This window comes from Loxodonta africana, chromosome 10 (assembly GCF_030014295.1).
Source record: "Loxodonta africana isolate mLoxAfr1 chromosome 10, mLoxAfr1.hap2, whole genome shotgun sequence".
Classification (NCBI taxonomy): domain Eukaryota; kingdom Metazoa; phylum Chordata; class Mammalia; order Proboscidea; family Elephantidae; genus Loxodonta; species Loxodonta africana.
Genome location: NC_087351.1, coordinates 26,879,756 through 26,898,538, shown reverse-complemented (window position 1 = coordinate 26,898,538; position 18,783 = coordinate 26,879,756). Strand labels below are relative to the sequence as shown.

Sequence of the window (18,783 nt, the reverse complement as noted above, 5' to 3'; positions counted from 1 at the left end):
GATTCAGATTTATTAGCTTGAAGATTATATGCTCAAGCTTTTGAAGGCACTATGAAAATGTGATTCTCCTTATATATAAACCCAGTATATGAATAATTATATTTTATACGGAAGAGAAAAAGTATGTGAGAGAAATTTAAAACCTGAGGGAAGGAAGAAGAGATTGAGAGAAGGGGCATGTCTTAGGCTGGGTTCTCTAGAGAAGCAAAACTAGTGAATTGTTTCTATCTACACACACACAAACACACACACGCAGAGAGAGAGAGAGAGTGAGATTAATATCAAGGCAATGGGCCAGCAGGCCTTGGTTCTTTGTGGGGTGGGGTGACCCAAACTTTCATTCCTTAAGAGTTTGGGCCATTAGTAGTCATGTCAGAATTGGGTTGCTTTAGTTTTCCATTGACCTTAATCACACAGCATGGTAGTACTAAGAGACATCCTGAGGGATCTCTTGTATTCCAGACATATTCTTCTTTTCCTCCATTACGTAATATTAATCCAATTCCCTCTTGGTAATCGGGATCAATCACACCAGCCAATTTGGTAACTCTTTTTTTTGCCTTTTGATCCAAAGGCATGAGGAGTCCAAAGTGACCAGGTGGCATTCTTAACTTCCATTTAGTGGAATCAGTGATATAGGAATTATTGGGTGGGAGCATTGTTCCCTTTGGACCTAAGATCTCTGGACCCACAGAGCATAGAGTCATGGGGACGGGAAGCAAAAATTTTGCAAGTGGGTCACTAGGGGCAATAGTGAGTGGTACCACTTCCATTTCCATCCCTTGAATCCTGGACCCATGAATCCTGACTATGGAAGAAACAGCACCATATATTGGATGCTGGTTTACAGCCTATAGAGTCCCTGTAGCACATTGCCCCAACCCTGCAAATTATTGCCTCCTAGCTGGCAACATAATTGTGTGTTTAGAAGGTCATGCCATCATTCTATCAAGCCAGCTGCTTCAGGATGATGGGGAACATGATAAGATAATGAATTCCAATATTGTGACCCATTGGTGCACTTCATTAGCTATGAAGTCAGTCCCCTGATCTGAGGCTATGCTGTGTGGAATACCAAGATGGTGGAGAAAGCATTATGTAAGCACACGGATAGTAGTTTTGGCAGAAGTATTACATGCAGGGAAGGCAAATCTGTACCCAGAGTAAGTGTCCATTCCAGTAAGAACAAAACACTGCCCTTCCCTGGATGGAATCAGTCTAATGTACTCAACCTGCCACCAGGTTGCTGGCTGATCACATCAAGGAATGGTGCTATATCGGGGACTCAGTGTTGGTCTCTGCTGCTGGTAGGTTAGGCACTCAGCAGTGGCTATAGTCAAGTTGGCCTTGGTGAGTGGAAGTCCATGTTGCTGAGTCCACACATAACCTCCATCCCTGCCACCATGGCCACTTTGTTTATGAGCCCATTGGGCAATGATAGGGATGACTAGAGAAAGAGGATGACTGGATTCCACAGAATGTGTCATCTTATTCACTTGATTGTTAGAATCCTCCTCTACCAAGGGCACCCTTTAGTGAGCATTCACATAAGATCACAAATATTTTTACTTCTTTGGCCCATGCAGAATGGTCTATCCACATACCTCTTCCCCATACCTCCTTGTTACAAATTTTCCTACCATGTTCCTTCCAAGCTCTGACCATCCAGTCAAGCCATTGGCCACAGCCTATGAACTAGTACACAGTCACATATCTGGGCATTTCTCCTTTCAAGGAAAGTGAACAACAAAGTGCATTGCTTGATGTTCTGCCCATTGGGAGAATTTCCCTTCCCCACTGTTCTTCAGGGAGGTCCCAGAAAGGGGTTGTAGTGCTGCCACTGTCTACTTTCAAGTGGTACCTGCATATCACACAAAATCATCTGTAAACCAGGCATGAGTTTTCTCTTCCTCAGTCAACTGATCATAATGAGCTCCCATGAGGTCAAAGATGCAGACTGGGAGAGGGGAGGTAATATGACAGGAGTGGAGACATTTGGACCATCTCCTCATGCAACTTACTTGTGCCTTCAGGTCCTGCTTGGGCTTAATCTCTTATATACCACCAAGAATTTAATGATGGAGTGCTGTTGCACATGTCTGAATTTATAACTCTATGGGTCAGAGGATGCCTAGTCCCTGGTGGGCAGCTCAGTCTGTATGATAACTTGGTGGCCCATGGTTAAGTGTAGAGTCCCTACTAAGACCCAATAACTATCCAAAAGCTGTTTCTCAAAAGGAGAATAGTTATCTGCAGGGATGGCAGGGCTTTGCTCCACAATCCTAAGGGTCCGTGCTGTGATTCACCAATAGGGGCCTGCCAAAGACTCCAAACAGAACCTCTATCTGCCACTGACACTTCAGGTAAAATGGGGTCAGCCAGATCCTATGGCCCAAGTGATGGAGAGGCTTGCACTGCTGCCTGAACCTGTTGCAGAGGCTTGTCTTGTTTTGGACTATATTCAAACTACCTAAGTCAGTTTGTGTTACTGTGGGGGCTTGCATGTTGCTGTTATGCTGGAAACTATGCCACCAGTATTATAAAACCATCAGGGTTACCCATGGTGGATGGGTTTCAGCTGAGTTTCCAGACTAAGACTGGGAAGAAGGACCTGGCAGTCTACTTCCGAAGAAAATCAGCCAGTGAAAACCTATGAATATCAGTGGACCATTGTCTGGTATAATTTCAGAAGATGAGCCCCTCAGGTTGGAAGGCACTCAAAGACAACTGGGGAAGAGCTGCCTCCTCAAAGTAGAATTGACCTTAATGATATGGATGGAGTCAAGCTTCGGGGACCTTCATTTGTTGATGTGGCACAACTCAAAATGAAAAGAAACAGCTGCAAACATCCATTAATAATCAGAACATGGACTGTACTAAGTATGAATTTAGGAAAATTGGAAAATTGTAGAAAATGAAATGGAACACATAAACATCGACATCTTAGGTATTAGTGAACTGAAATGGATTGGTATTGGCCATTTTGGATCAGACAATCATATGGTCTGGGAATGACAACTTGAAGACGAATGATGTTGTATTCATCATCAAAAAGAACATTTCAAGATATAACCTGAAGTACAACGCTGTCAATGATAGGATAATATTCATAGGCCTACAAGGAAGACCAGTTAATATGACTGTTTTATTCAAATTTATGCACCAACCACTAAGGCCAAAGATGAAGAAATCGAAGATTTTTACCAACTTCTGCAGTCTGAAATTAATAAAATATGCAATCAGGATGTGTTGATAATTACTGAAGATTGGAATGTGAAAGTTGGAAACAAAGAAGGATCAGTAGTTGGAAAATATGACAGTGCCAGAGAACTCATAATAGAATTTTGCAAGACTAATGACCTTTTCATTGTAAATGCCTCTTTTCAAAAACATAAATGGTGACTACGCATATGGACCTCATCAGATGAAATACACAGGAATCAAACTGACTACATCTGTGGAAAGATACAATGGCAAATCTCAATATCAGTCAGAACAAGGCCAGGCTGGTTGTGGAACAGACCATCAATTGCTCATATGAAAGTTTAAGTTGAAGCTGAAGAAAATTAGAACAAGTCCATGACAGCCAAAGTATGACACTGAGTATATTCCACCTGAATTTAGAGACCATTCCAAGAAAAAATTTGACGTGCTGAACACTAATGACCAAAGACCAGACAAGTTGTGAAATGACATCAAGGACATGAAGAAAGCAAGAGGTCATTAAAAAGACAGGAAAGAAAGACCAAAATCAATAACAGAAGAGACTCTGAAAGTTGCTCTTGAATGTTGAGTTGCTAAAGCATATGGAAGAAATAATGAAGCAAAAGAGTGGGACAGAAGATTTCAAAGGGTGACTTGAAAAGACAAAGTAAAATATTATAATGACGTGTAAAGACAGGAGTTAGAAAATCAAATGAGAAGAACATGCTTGGCATTTATCAAGCTGAATGAACTGAAGAAAAAATTCAAGCTTCAAGTTGCAATGTTGAAGGATTTATGAGGAAATATTAAATGAAGTAAGCATCAGAGAAGATACAAGGAATTCACAGAGTCACTATACCAAAAAGAATTGGTCAATGTTCAACTATTTCAGGAGGTAGCATATGATCAGGAACTGATGTTATGGAAGGAAGAAGTCCAAGACGCACTGGTGAAAAGCAAGGCTGTAGGCCATTTCATAATCCATCCTTCAGTGAACCAACCAAATAAACTACTAGATCCTTTCCTAACCTCTCAAGCTGAAATGTTGAATGAAGAATCTGTGCTTAGTAGGCCAATATCAATAAACTCAAACTGATCCAACTATGTTTCTTGCACCATTATCTCACAACCTTAATAGCCATTCCTACACATATTCTGCGGGTTTCTGTTTATGCAGTGCTTGATCTGTGACTCTGAAGCCCTGAGCTCATCTCTTTGTTTCCCCACTTTGTCTAGAGAAAGTAGGACCAGCCAACCAGCTTTCTTATGCATTGTATTCTGATGAAACTGTAGAAAAATATCAAACATACGATCACCCAAAGCCCTGCTTCTCAGCAATACTTGTTGCATTGATGTTGATATTTTGTTTATTTCTATGGATACCTCAAGTTGTGGATTCGCAGCACCCTCTTTACTGCTGGAAGCAGAGTTGCCAACATTTTTAAGACTAACTGGACTTGAAAACCAATTTAGAAAACTCATCCTTCAATTTTGTTTTTCTTGAACCACTTTCAGTACCAAATGTCTTAGGCTGAGCAGGAACTCTGGTGGCACTGTGGTTAAGAGCTATGGCTGCTAACCAAAAGGTCAGCAGTTTGAATCAACCAGCTGCTTCTTGGAAACGCTATATTGCAGTTTTGCTCTGTCCTACTCAATGGCAGTATTTTTTTTTTTTTTTTTTTTTTTTAATGTATAGGTGGTAGGCTGCTCTCTCAAGTCCCAAGAACGAGAGGTCAGATGTACTTTGCCAGAATGTCCATATATATTGGATGCAGACCACAACCCCAACTTATTGGCTGTCCATAGCAGATCTCGTCAGGGAAGTGATTGCATTATATCAGATCTCATCATGGAGATGATTACATCATTACATAATTGCCAAAATACGTCATAACATCCAAACCATTGAAAGTCATGGCCCAGCTAAGTTGACATACAACCTTAACCGTCACAGGGTGTAAACAGAAGGTGGATAGGAAAGTGTAATAAGGGGTGATTGACATATGGTAGGAGAGGATACAAGAGGGAAAGCCTTGGCGATCATATGTATCAGTGATTTGGCCTGTGACTTCTGTTCTCACTCTTGCTTGTCAATTCCAATTGACTCAAGCTCTCTATCCAGTTCATCTAGACTAGGTTCATGTCTATACCAACATCTACATATATCTATATCTACATTACATCTATATGTATTTTTTAAATTGTAAGTTTCACAATTTTTCAAATTTTGACTTAATTTTTATGACTCAGTCAATGAATATTTTTTGACCCTGGGTTCAAATAGATGTTCATCTTATCATTTCATGGCTGGTATTATTATTATTCAACAACTACACTACCTACATTATTTGCTGACGTATTTTCTTATGTAACTTGTATAGCGCTTCTTTTGTTCAAGACTTGGGTTCCAAGATTTTATTATATGGTTGATATATATGATAATACATCATCAATTGTGAAACTGATGTAATTTATATTTTCCTTTGATAAATAGAAAATTGAGCCAAATTCCCTGTTAAATTTGGGAGTACACTCGAACCTGAATATCTGTGATCCAAAATTATTTCTGCATTATACATTCAGTGATATTTTATACATTTTTTCTTTTCATGACCTTTTTTTTTTTGCTTAACAACTCTATTCATATTAAAAAAAATAATAGCTGTATTAAATTAAAAAGAATAAAAACATGGCCAGTTTTCTGCTTGAGGTATTTGTTGGGCTTTTGAACCTGGGGGAAATGGAAGAAGGCTACAGTTGTAAACTTAGACATTCTAAAGGACAAAATTGAATCTCCAGGAATAACACAGGCTGAGGAGAAAGAGACCCATCAGAGTCACAGTTATAACCTGGAAGAAATATAATTAAAAAGCGGGAACAGACCAGAGTGGATTGAGCCTTACAAAATCTACAATCCAGAATCAAGTCAGCTCAGCACCTGATTGGATTTAGGTGGTTGGTCTTAACTCTATATGCCTAATAGAAAAAAGATAAAATGGTTTCTGGAGGAATATATCAGATTAGAGCTCTATAATATTGTATATACAATGTGTAACATACATAATATAATTGTGAGATATGGTAAGAAACAGGAAGCTGTGACTCAGAATTAAAAGGAAAATATTAGAAGCCTACCACAGATGATTCAATTGTAAAATTAGCCGACAAAATTTAAAAACTACAATTACACATTTTAAAAAGATATTCAGGAGGGCGGGGCCAAGATGGCAGACTAGGTGGATGCTACCGCAGATCCCTCTTGCAACAAAGACTTGGAAAAACAAGTGAATCTATCACGTACATAACAATCTATGAACTCTGAACAACAAACACAGATTTAGAGACAGAGAACGAACAAATATGGGGAGGCAGCGATTGTTTTCAGAGCCTGGAGCCAGCGTACCAGTCAGGTGACCTTTGGAGCCCGATTCGGGGCAGAGCCCAGGGGGGCAGCCCTAGCCCCCGAACTCATTCCGGGAGGGGGCCCAGCCAGTTAGCGCGGACCGCGTGACAGCGCAGCCGGTGGGAGAAGTCCCTGGGAGGCAGCGACAGGCCTTGGAGTGGGAAGAGCAGCATCCCAGCCAGGGAGCCGTCCCCCCCGGGATTTTGGCAGGCACGGCAATGGCGTGAGCGCGGGAAGCAGCTCCATCCCCCTGAATTGACCCCGGGGGGGTCCCAGCTGGTTTGTGGGGGCGGCACGCAACGCGGCTGGTGGGACGGGGAGTCCCCGGGAGGCAGCGACTGATTTTGGAGACGGGAGTGCACCGTCCCAGTAGGGGAGCCTTAACCTAGGGGGTGGGGCTCACAGCGGAGAATCTGACCATGACTCAAGTGGGCCAGACCCCCCGGGGGCAATCTCCACACAGCCAGTACACATAGGCGATGCGCCGCGTGGATATCTCAGATATAATAGTCATTCCAAGCAAGACAAGCAACTCTGGCTATATTCTGAGGTGCTATACTCCTAGGTCTCTGATCCCTCCCCCACCCTCCCCAGGCGGCTTCATTAACATCCAAATAGCCTGAGCCAGAGGGAGAACTCTGATAGGGATCTGACTGCATTTTGTTTTTTAGCGGATTTTCTGGAAAAACTAGTTTCCCAGTGATGGCTCGGAGACAGCAGTCCATATCAAACCACATAAAGAAGTAGACCATGACAGCTTCTCCAACCCCCCAAACAAAAGAACCAAAATCTTTCCCAAATGAAGATACAATCTTGGAATTATCAGATACAGAATATAAAAAACTAATTTACAGAATGCTTCAAGACATCACAAACGAAATAAGGGAAACTGCAGAAAAAGCCAAGGAACACACTGATAAAACTGTTGAAGAACTCAAAAAGATTATACAAGAAGATAGTGGAAAAATTAATAAGTTGCAAGAATCCATAGAGAGACAGCATGTAGAAATTCAAAAGATTAACAATAAAATTACAGAATTAGACAACGCAATAGGAAGTCAGAGGAGCAGACTCGAGTACTTAGAATGCAGATTGGGACATCTGGAGGACCAGGGAATCAACACCAACATAGCTGAAAAAAAATCAGATAAAAGAATTAAAAAAAAATGAAGAAACCCTAAGAATCATGTGGGACTCTATCACGAAGGATAACTTGCGAGTGATTGGAGTCCCAGAACAGGGAGGGGGGACAGAAAACACAGAGAAAATAGTTGAAGAACTCCTGACACAAAACTTCCCTGACATCATGAAAGACGAAAGGATATCTATCCAAGATGCTCATCGAACCCCATTTAAGATTGATCCAAAAAGAAAAACACCAAGACATATTATCATCAAACTCACCAAAACCAAAGATAAACAGAAAATTTTAAAAGCAGCCAGGGAGAAAAGAAAGGTTTCCTTCAAGGGAGAATCAATAAGAATAAGTTCAGACTACTCAGCAGAAACCATGCAGGCAAGAAGGGAATGGGATGACATATACAGAGCACCGAAGGAGAAAAACTGCCAGCCAAGGATCATATATCCAGCAAAACTCTCTCTGAAATATGAAGGAGAAATTAAGATATTTACAGATAAACACAAGTTTAGAGAATTTGCAAAAACCAAACCAAAGCTACAAGAAATGCTAAAGGAGATTGGTCAGAAAACCAATAATATCAGGTACCAGCACAATACAAGGTCACAAAACAGAACGTCCTGATATCAACTCAAATAGGGAAATCACAAAAACAAACAAATTAAGATTAATTTTAAAAAATAAATAAATAAATAAATAATACACATAACGGAATCATGGAAGTCAATAGGTAAAAGATCACAATAATCAAAAAGAGGGACTAAATACAGGAGGCATTGAACTGCCAGATGGAGACTGATACAAGGCGATATAGAACGATACAAGTTAGGTTTTTACTTAGAAAAATAGGGGTGAATAATAAGGTAACCACAAAAAGGAATATCAACTCCATAACTCAGGATAAAAGCCAAGAAAAACGTAACGACTCAGCTAACATAAAGTCAAACACTATGAAAATGAGGATCTCACAATTTACTAAGAAAAACGTCTCAGCACAAAAAAGTATGTGGAAGAATGAAATGGCCAACAACACACATGAAAAGGCATCAAAATGACAGCACTAAAAACTTATTTATCTATAATTACCCTGTATGTAAATGGACTAAATGCACCAATAAAGAGACAGAGAGTCATGGACTGGGTAAAGAAACACGATCCATCTATATGCTGCCTACAAGAGACACACCTTAGACTTAGAGACACAAACAAACTAAAAGTCAAAGGATGGAAAAAAATATATCAAGCAAACAATAAGCAAAAAAGAAGAGGAGTAGCAATATTAATTTCTGACAAAATAGACTTTAAACTTAAATCCACCACAAAGGATAAACAAGGACACTACATAATGATAAAAGGGACAATTGATCAGGAAGATATAACCATATTAAATATTTATGCACCCAATGACAGGGCTGCAAGATACATAAATCAAATTTTAACAGAACTGAAAAGTGAGATAGACACCTCCACAATTATAGTAGGAGACTTCAACACACCACTTTCGGAGAAGGACAGGACATCCAGTAAGAAGCTCAACAGAGACACGGAAGACCTACTTACAACAATCAACCAACTTGACCTCATTGACTTATACAGAACTCTCCACCCAACTGCTGCAAAGTATACTTTTTTTTCTAGCGCACATGGAACATTCTCTAGAATAGACCACATATTAGGTCATAAAACAAACCTTTGCAGAGTCCAAAACACCGAAATATTACAAAGCATCTTCTCAGACCACAAGGCAATGACACTAGAAATCAATAACAGAAAAACTAGGGAAAAGAAATCAAATACTTGGAAAATGAACAATACCCTCCTGAAAAAAGACTGGGTTATAGAAGACATCAAGGAGGGAATAAGGAAATTCTTAGAAAGCAACGAGAATGAAAATACTTCCTATCAAAACCTCTGGGACACAGCAAAAGCAGTGCTCAGAGGCCAATTTATAATGATAAATGCACACATACAAAAAGAAGAAAGAGCCAAAATCAGAGAACTGTCCCTACAACTTGAACAAATAGAAAGTGAGCAACAAAAGAACCCATCAGGCACCAGAAGAAAACAAATAATAAAAATTAGAGCTGAATTAAATGAATCAGAGAACAGAAAAACAATCGAAAGAATTAACAAAGCCAAAAGCTGGTTCTTTGAAAAAATTAACAAAATTGATAAACCATTGGCTAGACTGACTAAAGAAATACAGGAAAGGAAACAAATAACCCGAATAAGAAATGAGAAGGACCACATCACAACAGAACCAAATGAAATTAAAAGAATCATTTCAGATTACTACTAAAAATTGTACTCTAACAAATTTGAAAACCTAGAAGAAATGGATGAATTCTTGGAAAAACACTACCTACCTAAACTAACACATTCAGAAGTAGAACAACTAAATAGACCCATAACAAAAAAAGAGATTGAAACGGTAATCAAAAAACTTTCAACAAAAAAAAGCCCTGGCCTGGACGGCTTCACTGCAGAGTTCTATCAAACTTTCAGAGAAGACTTAACACCACTACTACTGAAGGTATTTCAAAGCATAGAAAAAGACGGAATACTACCCAACTCATTCTATGAAGCTACCATCTCCCTGATACCAAAACCAGGTAAAGACATTACAAAAAAAGAAAATTATAGACCTATATCCCTCATGAACATAGATGCAAAAACCCTCAACAAAATGCTAGCCAATAGAATCCAACAACACATCAAAAAAATAATTCACCCTGATCAAGTGGGATTTATACCAGGTATGCAAGGCTGGTTTAATATCAGAAAAACCATTAATGTAATCCATCACATAAATAAAACAAAAGTTAAAAACCACATGATCTTATCAATTGATGCAGAAAAAGCATTTGACAAAGTTCAACACCCATTTATGATAAAAACTCTTACCAAAATAGGAATTGAAGGAAAATTCCTCAACATAATAAAGGGCATCTATGCAAAACCAAAAGCCAATATCACTCTAAATGGAGAGAACCTGAAAGCATTTCCCTTGAGAACGGGTACCAGACAAGGATGCCCTGTATCACCGCTCTTATTCAACATGGTACTTGAAGTCCTAGCCAGGGCAATTAGGCTAGACAAAGAAATAAAGGGTATCCGGATTGGCAAGGAGGAGGTAAAGTTATCACTATTTGCAGATGACATGATCTTATACATGGAAAACCCTAAGGAATCCTCCAGAAAACTACTGAAACTAATAGAAGAGTTTGGCAGAGACTCAGGTTATAAAATAAACATACAAAAATCACTTGGATTCCTCTACATCAACAAAAAGAACATGGAAGAGGAAATAACCAAATCAATACCATTCACAGTAGCACCCAAGAAGATAAAATACTTAGGAATAAATCTTACCAAGGATGTAAAAGACCTATACAAAGAAAATTACAAAGCTCTACTACAAGAAATTAAAAAGGACATACTTAAGTGGAAAAACATACCTTGCTCATGGATAGGAAGACTTAACATAGTAAAAAAGTCTATTCTACCAAAAGCCATCTATACATATAACGCACTTCCGATCCAAATTCCAATGTCATATTTTAAGGGGATAGAGAAACAAATCACCAATTTCATATGGAAGGGAAAGAAGCCCCGGATAAGCAAAGCACTACTGAAAAAGAAGAAGAAAGTGGGAGGCCTCACTCTACCTGATTTCAGAACCTATTATACAGCCACAGTAGTCAAAACAGCCTGGTACTGGTACAATAACAGGCACATAGACCAATGGAACAGAATTGAGAACCCAGATATAAATCCATCCATGTATGAGCAGCTGATATTTGACAAAGGACCAGTGTCAGTTAACTGGGGAAAAGATAGTCCTTTTATCAAATGGTGCTGGCATAACTGGATATCCATTTGCAAAAGAATGAAACAGGACCCATACCTCACACCATGCACAAAAACTAACTCCAAGTGGATCAAAGACCTAAACATAAAGACTAAAACGGTAAAGATCATGGAAGAAAAAATAGGGACAATCCTAGGAGCCCTAATACAAGGCATAAACAGAATACAAAACATTACCAAAAATGATGAAGAGAAACCCGATAACTGGGAGCTCCTAAAAATCAAACACCTATGCTCATCTAAACACTTCACCAAAAGAGTAAAAAGACCACCTACAGACTGGGAAAGAATTTTCAGCTATGACATCTCAGACCAGCGCCTGATCCCTAAAATCTACATGATTCTGTCAAAACTCAACCACAAAAAGACAAACAACCCAATCAGGAAGTGGGCAAAGGATATGAACACACATTTCACTAAAGAAGATATTCAGGCAGCCAACAGATACATAAGAAAATGCTCTCGATCATTAGCCATTAGAGAAATGCAAATTAAAACTACGATGAGATTCCATCTCACACCAACTAGGCTGGCATTAATCCAAAAAACACAAAATAATAAATGTTGGAGAGGCTGCGGAGAGATTGGAACTCTTATACACTGCTGCTGGTGGGAATGTAAAATGGTACAACCACTTTGGAAATCTATCTGGCGTTATCTTAAACAGTTAGAAATAGAACTACCATACAACCCAGAAATCCCACTCCTCGGAATATACCCTAGAGATACAAGAGCCTTCACACAAACAGATATATGCACACCCATGTTTATTGCAGCTCTGTTTACAATAGCAAAAAGCTGGAAGCAACCAAGGTGTCCGTCAACGGATGAATGGGTAAATAAATTGTGGTATATTCACACAATGGAATACTATGCATCGATAAAGAACAGTGACGAATCTGTGAAACATTTCATAACATGGAGGAACCTGGAAGGCATTATGCTGAGCGAAATGAGTCAGAGGCAAAAGGACAAATATTGTATAAGACCACTATTATAAGATCTTGAGAAATAGTATAAACTGAGAAGAACACATACTTTTGTGGTTACGAAGGGGGGAGTGAGGGAGGGAGGGAGAGGGTTTTTTATTGATTAATCAGTAGATAAGAACTGCTTTGGGTGAAGGGAAAGACAACACTCAATACATGGAAGGTCAGCTCAATTGGACTGGACCAAAAGCAAAGAAGTTTCCAGGATAAAATAAATACTTCAAAGGTCAGCGGAGCAGGGGCAGGGGTCTGGGGAACATGGTTTGAGGGGACTTCTAAGTCAATTGGCAAAATAATTCTATTATGAAAACATTCTGCATCCCACTTTGAAATGTGGTGTCTGGGGTCTTAAATGCTAATAAGCGGCCATCTAAGATGCATCAATTGGTCTCAACCCACCTGGAGCAAAGGAAAATGAAGAACACCAAGGTCACACGACAACTAAGAGCCCAAGAGACAGAAAGGGCCACATGAACCAGAGACCTACATCATCCTGAGACCAGAAGAACCAGTTGATGCCCGGCCACAATCGATGACTGCCCTGACAGGGAGCACAACAGAGTACTCCTGAGGGAGCAGGAGATCAGTGGGATACAGACCCCAAATTCTCAAAAAAAGACCATACTTAATGGTCTGACTGCGACTGGAGGAATCCCGGTGGCAATGCTCCCCAGACCTTCTGTTGGCACAGGACAGGAACCATCCTCGAAGACAACTCATCAGACATGAAAGGGACTGGTCAGCGGAGGGGAGAGAGATGCTGATGAAGAGTGAGCTAATTAAATCAGTTGGACACTTGAGAGTGTGTTGGCAACCCTTGTCTGGAGGGGGGATGGGAAGATAGAGAGAGAGGGAAGCTGGCAAAATTGTCACAAAACGAGAGACTGAAAGGGCTGACTCAATAGGGGGAGAGCAAGTGGGAGAAGGGAGTAAGATGTATGTAAACTTACGTGTGACAGACTGATTGGATTTGTAAATGTTCACTTGAAGCTTAATAAAAATTAATTAAAAAAAAGATATTCAGAAGAAAAGTTTAAGTAATGGATGAAAAGATGAAGAATTTCATCAGAAAAGTGGAATGTCTAAAAAACAACTAAGTGACATTTTGGAACTAAAAATATGAAATTATAAATGTAGGCTAGGCTTAAAAGCAGACTTGGCACAACAGGAAGAAAGAATCAGTGGATACAAAAGACTGGTGAATAGTAATTATGCTAACTGAAACACAGAGATATAAAAGAAATGTAAAAGGAAGCAGAATGGAATATCTAAAAGGCAGGTAGGAAAAATGAAATGCTGTAACACATGGGTAAATAACCCTAGAATGAAAGGAGGAGGAGAACGAGAAGTAATATTTGAAGAATAGTGGTTGAGGATTTTCCAAAAGTTATCAAAAGCATCAATCTACAGATTCAAGAAGTGCTGTGAACATTAAAATGGCAAATGCAAAGTAAATCACACCATAGACACATAGTTCATTTTTATGAAAACCAAAGACAAAGCGTATATGCATTAAAAAAAGCAGCCACAAAAAAGAAACATTATCTCTTCATCAAAGAAACAACTATGTGATTGATGACTATTCAACAGAAAATGTGAACACCAGAAGACAATGGAATAACATTATAAAATGTAGAGAAAAATTCATCACCAAAAATTATATATAGAAAGACAATGTCATTCAAATATAAAAATAAAGACATTTTCAGATAAACAATAACTGAGAGAATTGTTACTAGATGAAATCCAAGGGAAATTTAATGGGATTAAAAAAATTTGTATTCCAGTAAGCAGTATAAGGAGGGAATTAAATCACCAGAAATAATAAATGTAAAATAATATTAACTGTTTAAGACAAAAATCACAATGGCAATAACTGCAAGAATATGTGTTGGTGTCATAATATTTGTACAAATGATTTTTTTAAAAGTTTGTTGTGTTGTTTTACTGTGAGTGTGTGGTGACACAGCATACCTTGAAAGCTAGTACAGCTTGATCCTACATTGCCTTGGTTTGTGCTAAAGCACACCTGCAGTTTTATTTACCATTGCTTTTGTGCCAAAATCAAAATATTTCTTTTTTATCTACCTGCATAACTGTAAGCCAGGTCTTCATATGCTTCCATCAGAGCAACATTTAGCAGATTGAATGTAGAGGCAGATAAGAGAGCTCAAGCCATATGGTAAAGAAAATCACAAAACTGTAAAACAATGTCATTCTTCTCACTGCATTCTTTATTTTCCTTTGGAAAATATAGTTATTTTTTTTTAAATGATACTTTTTGTGTTTACATGCAATACATTTATGATTGTATTTTTAAATGAGTTGACGAACAAGTATTATAAATTTATTTTAATTTCTAAATTTATAGATATTGATAGGTATAACCAACGTAAACAGAAGATCTTTGGTGTCCTCATTCATTTCTAAGAGTGTAAAGGGTCCCTGAATCCAAAAAGTCTGGAAACCACTGGCCTAGATGATCTGTGAATTATTAATTCCATATTTTGAGATTTCCAGCCTTACTTGACTGATGGGTGTGAATATCCAACGAGCTGACGCTCTGAATCTTTGCTCAGACTGTTCTTACTTGAGTTCCCGTGAGACCTTCATACTCATGTGTTCACAGTGGGTAGATCTGTTGTTTCACTAATGTCATGAACACAATAACTTCCGTTGTTATAAGTATTGGAATCCTAATTCTAGAAAGTAGTAGCAGTCCTGGGTTTATGGCAGTAACAGAAATTCAGATATTGCAAAGATGTAGTAGTTCAGCTTTCTTCAACACTTTTTTTGTGTGTGGCCCAGAGAATACGTTACTGTAGGGTCGTGCAGGCCACTTAACATCCTAAAGCCCACACAGGGCAGAGAGCACATCCTAGTCTCAGCTACGGGAGACCTACAAACAGCTACGTCCTAAAGCTGAAATATGTTTCTTCACATGCTGCAGTGAACGTTTAATTTAGTGCTGTAGATTCCCACAGTTCTAAAATTCAAATGGCCCTGAAAAAGTAAAACATTTTTATTTGTGTTTGTAACTTAATATGGTTGCACAACCTAACCTGACGTGAACTGATGGGAAGCTATTTGTGGTTATTTATTGCCTTCAGGTGTGAATAGTTATATGTTTTACTGCAGGAATAGTAACTATTTTAATTAAGAGCTTATGCCTCAGTCTCTATTGGAAGCATTACAAAACACACATACCCTGTTATCTTTTTTAAATCATGTGAAATTTGAAGCAAATTTGGCTCTCTAGTTTTCAGATAAGGCACTATACATTTAAAAAAATTTCGAGACATAAAAAAAAGTTGTTGATTCAATTCTGAATCATAGCAACCGCACGTGTGTCAGAGAAAAACTGTCCTCCATAGGGTTTTCAATGGCTGTGATCATTTGGAAATAGATCACCAGCGCTTTACCCAGGCTCCTCTGGGAGAATTCGTACCAACAACATTTTGATTATCGCCAAGCGCTTAACCATTTACACTATCCAGGGACTCCTTTTGAGGCATAGAGTATGGTAAATTTCTAAGAAAGAGAATATTTTGTTATGTGTAATAAAGAAAAAATATCATAAAGTTTCCACATAATCTAGTGCTTGCTGTTTATCCGAGCACAACAGTGAATTAATGAGCATTTTATTCTTTTAGAATTAGACTATCTGCCTTACCTTCATAACACTTCCTGTCCTGCTTTTTTCAGGTATAATGACACGAATTGCCCATTTTCTGGTGGAAAGAGAAGGAAACTGTCTAAAGTTGTTTGTGCATCCATTTTTGTTTTTAAAAGTTTATCTTCTAAAGAAAACTATCCTACTTCACAAATGACCGAACACCAATTTACGGATAACAACTGTCTTTCCAGATTATGCTTATCTTTCATTTATTTTCTGTACAGATTGGATAATGCTTAACAATCTACAACTGTCTCTTTAGACAAGTTAGCTAGAATGCTGAAAAATTTAAAGACAAATTCATCCATTTATATAAGTAAAATAGAAATTTTCAATTCATTGGCTTATTAAAAAAATAAAAGAGATGATGTATGTGATATGCTTAGCTCAAAGAAATCCTTATAGTGATAAAATATTTCAAATGTGGTGGTTGCTATAGCAACAGTATCATGAATATTGTTATTTATTTCAAATCATTTTTTAGCACAACCCAAATCATAATTTTGAAGACTGGCTAAACTTCCTAGACAGGAAATCATTTTGCATTCATTCATCTCTAATTGATTGTGGAATGGAATAGAATTGACACAAACCATACATTTGGACATACACATGTTTTCCGTATGTGAATTGGGGAATGCCTCCTAGTTCAGATTAACAGGACAGGTGTAACTAAATTAGGGAACTTATAGTAAACATTCTGATAATGTGAGGCCCTGAAATACCAACTGAATTCCATATGCTAATGCCGTAGTCTCTTCATGGCATTTTTAATCTCTTTGTTTCTTATAGTATAAATAACTGGATTCAGGAGAGGTATGATGATTACATATAGTACAGCAAGAAACTTGTCTGCCCAGGTGATGCTGAATGGCCACAGATAGATGAAGATGCAGGGCCCAAAGAATAGCACCACCACCGTGATGTGGGCAGTGCAGGTGGAGAGAGCCTTGGATGCCCCATCTTTAGAGAAATGGCAAACAGTAAACAGAATATAAGAGTGGGAGATCAGCAACAGGATGAAGCAAATGGTTGTCAGTATTCCATTGTCTGCATTTATCAACACTTCCAAAATATGTGTATCCATGCACGCTAGCTTGATCACCAATGGAATATCACAGAAAAAGCTGTCCAATTCGCTAGGTCCACAGAAAGGCAGCTTTACAATCATAGCTAGTTGACTTATTGAATGAACAAAGCCAATGATCCATGATGTCATCATTAACCCAATGTACATTTGTCTGTTCATGATGCTGGAGTAATGGAGTGGCTTGCAGATGGCCACATAACGGTCATAGGCCATCAACACAAGGAGCACCATCTCACTACCTCCAAATAAATGTCCAAAGAAAATCTGGCACATGCAGCCTCCAAAGGAGATGGTCTTTTTTTCCTTGAGAAAGTCCGTGATCAATTTAGGTGTAGTGACTGAGGAAAGGCAGAAGTCAATGAAAGAGAGATTGGCCAAGAGAAAGTACATGGGGGAGTGAAGATGGAGGTCAGCAATGATTAAGAGCACAACAAAGATGTTGCATAAAACAGTGATCAAATAAAGCGAAGAAAATATCACTGGGAGGAAAACCTGGAGCTCCCGTGGATCACAAAGTCCCAGAATAATAAATTCAGACACTGCGGACTGGTTTACTTCTTCCATTTAGTCCAGCTTGTTTTAAACTCATCTGAAGACTGTAGTTGTTAGTTGCTATTGAGTTGATTCCTAGGCATGGTGGCCCTACGTGTGACAGAGTAGAAATGCTCCATAGAGTTTCCTGCCTATAATCTTTATTGAAGCAGTCACCAGACCTTTTCCCCTGTGGACCGCTGGTAGGTTTAAACCATCAAACTTTAGATTATCCGTTGAGTGCAAGCTATTTGGACAAACTAGCGACCTTCATCTGAAAATAATGGCATTGAATTAGATTTTCTGAATAAACGGTATATGAATCCAGAGGATTTCTTATACATTGCTGATGGAAGTGTATTCTGGTATAAAAACTTTAAAAAACAGTCTGGCCTTACCTTATAAAGTTCAACAATTACACATTCTATGACCCAGCAATTCTACCTTAGGAACATACCCTAGATGAATCTTCGTATATGTATATGAAGAGAAATTTTTCAGCATGTACACTGGTAGGACAATGTATGAATATATTATGAATCAACTGTGGTATATTCACATAATGGAATATTATTTAGAATCACAAAAAATGAAGTATAGCTATGTCAAATGATACAGGCGAATATTGGAAATATGATAATAAAGTAAAGACGTCCAAAATGAATTCACTCTAAATAACTTTTCATAAAATGAAGGGCAATCAGAAAATAACAGTATATTTTGTATAAGTGATAAAAACTATGGAGGTAATGAAGAAGGCAAGATGCAGGATGTAGGTAATCCCAGGTGAGGGGTGACTAAGGATAAGCATAATAATGAGCATGTAAGCAGATGTATTTTATCAATTTTTTTGTTATTGTACTGGGTCACTTTTTCACAGGT

The 18,783-nt window shown here is 38.4% G+C and overlaps 1 protein-coding gene across 1 annotated transcript; it reads right to left on the bottom strand.

Annotated features, from left to right (window-relative positions):
- Window positions 1-17,022: 17,022 nt before the first annotated feature.
- Window positions 17,023-18,427, bottom strand: LOC100655201 (olfactory receptor 4K3-like). Its single transcript, XM_003418708.3, has one exon. The coding sequence runs from the start codon at window positions 17,932-17,934 to the stop codon at window positions 17,023-17,025; it is 912 nt and encodes a 303-aa protein (XP_003418756.2). The 5' UTR covers window positions 17,935-18,427.
- Between the last annotated feature and the right edge of the window lie 356 nt (window positions 18,428-18,783).